General features: G+C 35.5%; 1 protein-coding gene across 3 annotated transcripts; it reads right to left on the reverse strand.

The window, feature by feature from the left end:
- Positions 1 to 972: 972 nt before the first annotated feature.
- On the reverse strand, positions 973 to 5,133 carry LOC149781714 (uncharacterized). 3 transcript variants are annotated; one of them, XR_016414771.1, is made up of 3 exons: positions 4,978 to 5,133; positions 3,625 to 3,847; positions 973 to 1,363 (listed from the first exon to the last, which is right to left on the reverse strand). XR_016414771.1 is itself a non-coding variant. In XM_089935815.1 (3 exons), coding segments are annotated over exons 1-3 (210 nt in total). In that variant the 5' UTR covers positions 5,045 to 5,133; the 3' UTR covers positions 973 to 1,362. The 3 variants fall into 3 exon arrangements, 2 of the variants coding, with proteins under 2 accessions (XP_089791941.1, XP_089791940.1); XM_089935815.1 differs by having other exon boundaries at positions 3,706 to 3,847; XM_089935814.1 differs by having other exon boundaries at positions 3,693 to 3,847.
- Between the last annotated feature and the right edge of the window lie 3,239 nt (positions 5,134 to 8,372).

The raw sequence follows: 8,372 nt of genomic DNA on the forward strand, positions 1-8,372 counted from the left end.
ACTCCTTAGCTCTGCCAAAATGTCTAAGAGTACCGTCACCATTTGCCTTTCACTGTCCTTTTTCTCTCTTAGAGAAAAAAAGATACAATAATAACACTATCGTCAATTAAACTTGTGAGAAGAAATAATTTTGTTCTCATTACTGAAAATTCAAAACTGAATGTGAGAAATGACAATTACAAATACACGCCCTTTGACTCAAAATTGCTCTGAACACTCTGTACGTGTAGATAACATATCTCAAAAAAAGTTACAATTGATTTTGAATTTTAAATTTACTTTGGTTATGATTTTTCATAGTCTTTCGAAATTTAGTTTCACGTATTTCAGAAATCTTTAGTGAAACAAAAAAAACCCAAACAAACAAACAAACATCAAAGTCATCAAAGTCAGGGCGATGCTAACGCCAATCACTAATCAAGATCACCCTAGTTAATCTGGCCCTGTGGCTATAAAAGGTGCAAAACCTGTCAACATATGATGGATACCAGGACATTTGCTAGCACGGTGACTGGATAAAAACTAAACATACGTGGTCCAAACAAAACATGCAAGACAGAAAATGTCATTCATCTCATCACATGTAAGATCTGTAGCCTTCAGTATGTCAGTGAAACTGAAAAGCTACACAAAAGATCAACCTTCATAGATCAAATTGGATGACAAAGAAGCTATACAGAAGTCAGGTCGCAGAACACGTCTCCTCCCCTGGCCACACTTTCAGTGATATAACACTTACTGCAATTGCTCACAACGTCAACTGGAGTTCCCAAACCAGGAAAGAAAAGGAATCTTACTGGATACGCCGCCTTAGAACATTGAAACCAAGCGGTTTAAACCAAGAAAACTAGAAAAGACAACCATGCTCAAACAAAAAAAAAATATTTTGCAGCCGATTCGTTTTCTTTTACATAGTTCTCTAAATTTGGTTAATAGCCTATGACTACTATAATAACAATGAAATATCCGGGATATAATTCGCATTTATATAAATTCCATAAAACAACAATTCATTCATTTTAGTTCAATACAAATATTTTCCAGTATCAGCAACAAGCTGAAACTTTTTGAAACATGATAATGTTAAATGGTTTTATTCCTGTAGAAACAGCCATGTAAAGTGGATCCATCATCAATTTCTTAAGTTTTCTTTCTCATCCGTCCATGAATACATCTCTTGATATGCATTTAAATCTTTTACAACTGAGAGCAGATAAATAAAAACAGCTGATAATAATCAAATCTTTATTGATGTCATGGAATCAATTGATTTTGCGTGTGACATAGTGACACGTTCATTAGCCCGTTGCCTTGTACTTCATAGTGTCGGCTCATCCGCTTCCAACGCCATGTCAGCCAAATTCTGTGAATATAAAGTATGATTGTGACTTGCAAGACTAAATTAATTAATGAATTTGTTTCACAATATATTTCAGTATTTATCTGTCCCGTTATAGTAAGTACATTTATATGCAATGTTCACTGTTCCCGACTTTCTGAAAAACAAAATATATATTCCCCCATTCCTATGAATGTATGATCCCGTTAGCTATTTGATAAAACAATGCGGAATTAATACGATAGTTCATACGCACCAATGCAGAGGAGGTTATTTCCTCGTGTGGCGACATAAACTCGAACATTGAGCAAAAGTCTTATACCGAAATTATACTTTTTTCTATGTAAAATAAATGCATACGGATTATTGTCCTACATTGTGCTGTGAATATTTATGCAAATTTAAGAGAAAATAAGTGCTCCTGAGAATATCTTCACGTGAATATAGCGTTTGTAATGTTAGATTTGCCTGTAGTAATTTCTGATTGAGAGTGAAATCTCTCTAGACTTTATTTTTAAACCCTGTATTACCTTTTGCTATTGTGTAACACTTATCTATACAATTGAGGTTTGTACCCATCTAACCAAATCAGAAAGAACTAAACATTATAGTGTATCAAGGATCGAAATACATTGTCAAGTTTACGGCATATTTATATAAAGTTATATGGAAGATGTCGTAGGGAATGGATAGTTTTCCATAAAAAAATGTTCTGAATATTTGTGTGAGCAGTTTTTTCATTCGGATCATATGTGAAGAAATTTCAATGGGGAATGTCTTGTTCATTATATGGTGGTTAGCTGAATTTTAGTATAGTCCTGTTACTGAGTAGAAATTACAATTTGCGATTTGAACCGTGAAACCTACTCAGGTTTCTATTAAAGCCAACATCAAATACTCGTCAGTTATCTTTCGACATTAAACACAGGAAATTTTGTGTATTCAGTGAATTTAATACATAATGCCATATTGATACTTAATTGTATAAAATTTGGTTTCTATGTTGGTTTGATCCTTTGTATGCGTATTTTTATTTTGTCATCTAAAAAAATGTCTTCATATATTCCAGGTACTTAGAAAATGTCTGTACATATGGTGGTACATGTAAAATGTTTGCACACGTTTTGGTTCATAGAACATGTCTGTACACATTTAGGTACATAGAACATGTCTGTACACATTTTGGTACATATAAAATATCTGCACACAGTTTGGTATATATAAAATATGTATACATATTTTTAGTACATATAAAATGTCTGTACACATTTGGATACATAGAAACTCTCTGTACACATTGTGGTACATATACAATGTCTGTACACATTTTGGTACATAGGAAAAGGTCTGTACTCATTTTGGTACATAGAAAATGTCTGTACACATTTGGGTACATAGAAAATGTCTGTACACATTTGGTACATATAAAAAGGTCTGCACACATTTTGGTACATATAAAGCTAGTTTGGTGTAAACTAAAACGGTGATGGTGTTGTAGTTATGTGCGCGACTAACCTTGTTAAGTCATAATGATACAATTATATCGTCTGTGTGAACTAAAACTAGAATTAATGATAATGACATCACTAGACAAACATGACAAAAAGGTGATACGATCGTTAGCAAATATACCATTTTGAATGGTCCAGTAACGTTTGCTGAACACTTGTCTAGAAACGTAAAGTGCGTAGGAGACGAATAGGGAGCATTAAGCAAATCGTTCCTCCGCGTTATTTGTCTGGTAAGGTTGGTTACATAACTGTCTAAGAAACTTAAAAACGGCAAAAATGACTACTACTGTTTTTACTATTACATTGCAAGTTATGAACAAATCTCAACTACTGACCGCTCCGGAGGCCTAAGTGGTTACAGCGAGGTTCAGATGCGGGAAATTGCGGGTTAGAACTCCGGCCGAGTCATACAAAAGACTTATATAATTGTTACAAGCAATTGCCTCGCTTGGTACTCAGCATTAAGAGGTTAGTGTTGGGACTGGTCAGGATAATGTGACTGGGTTGGACATGATGCAACCTGTCTGTGGCATGATGCCCCAGTATTCGACAACACTATAAACAGCTAAACTGCAGACGACTTAGCGATATGACTGAAAATTGCTAAAGCTGCGTCAAAATCTGAATCACACACACACACACACACACACACACACACACACACAGGCACAAACATAGAGGAATCAAGTCTAAAATATAAAATAATTTTAAGTACTTAAACAAGGTTAAAATAATTAAGAACCGTAAAAAATAAAATTAAGAACGGGATCGTACTCGAATAAGAAATTGTAGAGACTGAATTGGGCTACTTTACAACTCAGGCAGAAATAAAGGCTAAATACAGTTTAATATCACCATCTTCTACAGCAGTGCGCCCAGCCGCACTTTAGTTGCCAGGGTGGGCAATTGGGGCACCTGCCTGCGTATATGGGATATGGCCAGTTACACGCATACCTGTCTGGTACGCAAATGCATCTACGATCATGATACCAGTCACCTGTAAATGTAATAAGAAACGAAGCATAAAAGAAATGAATCATCTGCAGAAAAGAACTTATCCAGAGGGATACTTATCGCCAAGAAAATATAAGATGGTATTATTTTAATAAACCAGCTTTAAACAAGTACAAATGTATATTTTTAAGTCATGCCAATTCATTACGATAGTCATTTTAAATAAGCCGTATCGGCCACGTCATGGAGACCTTAGTTAGGATTGATTATATGCAGCTAAGTAAGTTTTGAAGAAAGAAGCTTTTCCAAAGGGTTTGTGTAAAAATTCACTTTTTCAGACGATATTTTATCTTCTTTTTTTAATTTGCTTATTTACGTGGGGATTTTTTGTAGCTCTTTTTTTTTTCTTGAACTAAAACCAGTCTTCCTTGTGGAACTCTATTTCCACTTCGTGCAAGAAAGGTACATGACAAAATAGTCAAGTGTACCACTCGAAAATAATGTGAAACAGCACTGTGCAAAATAATTGTGGACACCACAATCAGGCTTCATTCAAGAGAATGACTTACTGTTATAGGAGTCTTAAGCACAGGTATGAAATTCAGCAGAGAGAGAGAGAGAGAGAGAAAGAGAGAGAGAGAGAGAGAGAAAGAGAGAGAGGGAGAGAACATAGTCTGAAATAATTAGAACTGACAGGGCCCATACTCCCTATACTTGACACATAAGTTCAGGTTTTCATGTTACCAGAAATAATAGATAGATACACACTTTTGAAGAAAACAAGAGCTAAATCATATTATAGTTAGACAGTAATACTAACATAATTTTCTTCTGTGTTTTTGCTCATCGTGCCTTTACTTAACTCGAAGAGAGAGAGAGAGAGATGGTGCGACTAAAGGTAATGTTTAAGAACGTTAAATGCCCCTACGTAAGGCAAAAGAAAACAAACATTTAAAACATGTATGCACTCTCCAATCATTTTTGAATCTCTTCCTAGATTTCTAATGATTCAAAATCAGAAAAGTTAGAACAAAACGTATTTTACATCAATAGTAACTTAGACGTTAGGATAATTTGATCTTCTGGTACATGTAAAAACTTTAACCTACCTTATCATATGAATATATTGTGTGTCTCCCTTTTTCTATCTGCCTGCCTCACAGTGTAACTTACCTTGTGTCGGAGCAATGAAAACGGCCATGGTGGAGGCGACGATTAACAGCAGAAGTAGTTTTGACATTCTGTGCCGCTTGAAGCCAGCAATGATCTCGGTACGAAACCAATGTCTTGCTTGATCTTCTGGATTCCCACAACATCTGTGCCTTATATAGAGAAAGCTCTCATAAAACTCGCCTAATTTCTGTCAAAGCTGAATGTATGTATGAATAATTAGTTATCTGACTATTTTTTTAATATCCAGTATGTAATGCAGATGTACGATTTTATTGCTGTCCATAAAAAAAAAACAGCATAAAAATGTCGATTGTACGAGTGAAAGAAATATATCAATGAAATCCCCAAGGCATCGGTATGAAAACCACATCCTTAAAATTGTTTGATTTGCTCAACATGTTTGCTATTTACAATGACATCTGAATTCCTTAATCACAAATTGACGGCGAGGTCAAAGTTGTAACGATCTGAGGCAGCAGATATGACATCATAATCATTATTATAGCATTTTCTATGAAATATGCTTTAAAAATAATTATTCCGCTTAGAGATCAGTTGCGGTTCACTGTGAAAGATTAACAATAAGAGGAGCAAATATAGTGATGGTATATTTTGAATCTGTACATCATAGATGCTGAAATCAGTCCAGGTATCAGATCAGCAGTAAAGCAAGCAGCACTTCACAGTCAGAGAACCTTAGTATCCGGATGCGAAATAACGAAAGATTGATACATTGGGCGACCTGACGTTGTTCAGTGGTCCATTCTAATATTGAATATGCTACTGATAGTGGAGCTTGTCATTCGGAGTCGAATGTTTGCATCCTGCATTGTACAGGAGTTGGAAGGTCTGGGGAATATCTGGTTAAATACATAATTATACAATATGAAGTACAAAACTGATCACATTTACAAATACAGTTTGACCGCCCAAAGCAGCCAAAACGGATAAAGTTGACGGATAAAATATCAATCGACTTCTATTCAAAAGTGAATAACACTAAAAAATCATGTTTATTGTTGTAAAGTACGTTAGTTCGCATTAAAAGAGCATTTAACCGACATTTCACAGTAATTGCCTAGGCAGCGGTGAAACCCTGTCTTGCAATCATGCAGCCAGAATGCGTGTTATAAGCAGGGTTTTGAAGTATTAAGTACAGCATTATAACATGGGTATTATTTTGCTTTTCTTCACAGGAGCTAATTTAGCTGATGAGTTAATATAGGGGAATCTTCAAAATATCAAATGAATGATTGCACCATACGAAATGAGGAAATCAATTTGCATTGGAGTTCATTTTTGTAGGGAATTTCAACTTTCTGACAAACTACACATTTTGCGGTAATATGAAGAAATATAAACTTTCATTTAAACGGGTGGAACATTCACCTGAAGAATATTTGCCACTATTAATATAATTCATTGTATATTGAATCAACTAATTGGGAGGGTGTGAGTATATGTTAAGTTCGGAATTAAGATCTCTCTCCCCCTGCCTGTTCTGTACTCGTACTGGTTAAAATATATAAAGGTATTCATATTGTACCATACACAGTCAACACATATTGGAATGGTTCCTAACACATTTGAACTGGTGTTTCCATTTAAATCATAATTCAAGTGATCGGTAAATTAACAATGGGGATTTACTATCTGTATTCGCTTATAAGTCCAGCCGCAAGCAACATAATCTGATCTGCAGTCACATAATTATCCCACAGATCAGGGTCTATGTTGTTTGTTCTACATGACTTTTCTAATGGACTGCATAAACCGAGATAAGTCGCTGCATTATGCGATAGACGATCTGGGTCTACGCAGAACGATGTTGTAACTGACTACCAAGTGGTATATACGTAAGCATACAGTACATATAGTCATAACCGTACCAAACAGTTTCATCTTAAGTTATTCCCTGGGACAAGACCTTAAAGTCTAACTGAAGACTGTTTGATAAGAACCGCAGCCTTTCTGCCCTGTAGAGTCGACACGCATGATTTTTGTCTCGGTAAAGCAAATTTATTGGAAAGACAAAATACATAGATGACACTGTTGTTGCAGTTGCTGTTTTGTGTTTAATGTCATTTTTCAGTGCAAGATAGGTTATACGTGGCGGCGAATATGAGTAGTGGAGGAAGAACCCTATAGTACCGGTAAAATCATTGATCCACGGGAAGCTACGTACACGTTGTCTTACTTATCCACGTTGGTCGATCCCGAGACTCGAACCCATGCTGACAGGAGTGAGATGGTTGTCATCTGTAAAGTCTAGCGCTTTAGTCCACTCCCTAATACCCAGCACCTACGATAAGATAAATTTAATTGTACTATACTTTAAAAATAGAATCACTGTTTCCATTTGTATCACTGTTTCCATTTCATTTCATTTTGTTTTTGTTATAAATTCATAACCGACAATCCATATTTAATTATTTATTTCTCGACTACTAAGTGAAGTACTTGGTTTATTTTGCTTCCGCTCCGAAACATTTATTTCTCATTTTTCGTTTTATTTCTTTTATCGGAAAGACAAAAGCGTGCCTTGTACTTTGTCTACCTATTCACATCGGTAGAACATAAAGAAATGTATATCCCCGTGCAAGCAGAAGTACAAAGTATAGCATAACCAAATCGAATACTTTACAAAATTATACTCTTCAGGCACCCTTAGGATCGTATTTTTATCTGTAAGCAGTAAGTAACAGCTGACTTAAGTTACGTAAACTACCGTACATAGGCAGAATTTTCCCGTTTCAATAATGTGTCATAAACTACGCAGAAACGTGAACAATTGCGTACCTTTAAGGCAAGCATGACCTGACGTAATTTGGCTTAAAGAAAAAAATGAATGTTTTTATTATCTTTGCTCTTAATCAAAATCAATCTGCCAGACGATATGTGCAATACCAACGTGAGTTCCGGGCCCTTGATACTTTGGATGACGTAAGTTTAATACGAAGGTGTCGCTTTCCAAGAAAAATTATTTTGCAACTTAAAGATTTGGTGCAAGCTGATATTGATAAACATATACCGAGATTTCACCCTGGTAGTGACACACATTTAGGTTGGTAAACCAGCAATATTACAATATTAACGTAATTCGAATTTGCCAGTTGCAACTTCAAATTCCCATGCTAAAAATAGCTTTTGTTTACCCAATAGGAATATATTTGCGGACGAGAATATCTATCTATCTATCTATCTATCGATCCATCCATCCATCGATCGATCGATCGATCGATCTATCTATCGATCCATCCATCCATCCGTCCATCCATCCGTCCGTCCGTCCGTCCGTCCGTGTATCTATCTATCTATCTATATATTATGATGAAATTTCACAGAGCTTTGGATATCATCACATACACAGTCACAAACTTATTTCTATTGGAGAA

This window comes from Sinohyriopsis cumingii, chromosome 15 (genome assembly GCF_028554795.1).
Source record: "Sinohyriopsis cumingii isolate HCF-2022 chromosome 15, ASM2855479v2, whole genome shotgun sequence".
In the NCBI taxonomy this organism is placed as follows: Eukaryota; Metazoa; Mollusca; class Bivalvia; order Unionida; family Unionidae; genus Sinohyriopsis; species Sinohyriopsis cumingii.

What these genes read in the sequence shown, in the direction of transcription:
- LOC149781714 (XM_089935814.1), bottom strand. Translation starts at nt 5,044, where the DNA reads ATGTCAAAACTACTTCTGCTGTTAATCGTCGCCTCCACCATGGCCGTT. An exon ending in TTTCATTGCTCCGACACAAG is followed by an intron (nt 3,848 to 4,977) that starts GTAAGTTACACT and finishes TTACATTTACAG; the next exon opens with GTGACTGGTATCATGATCGT.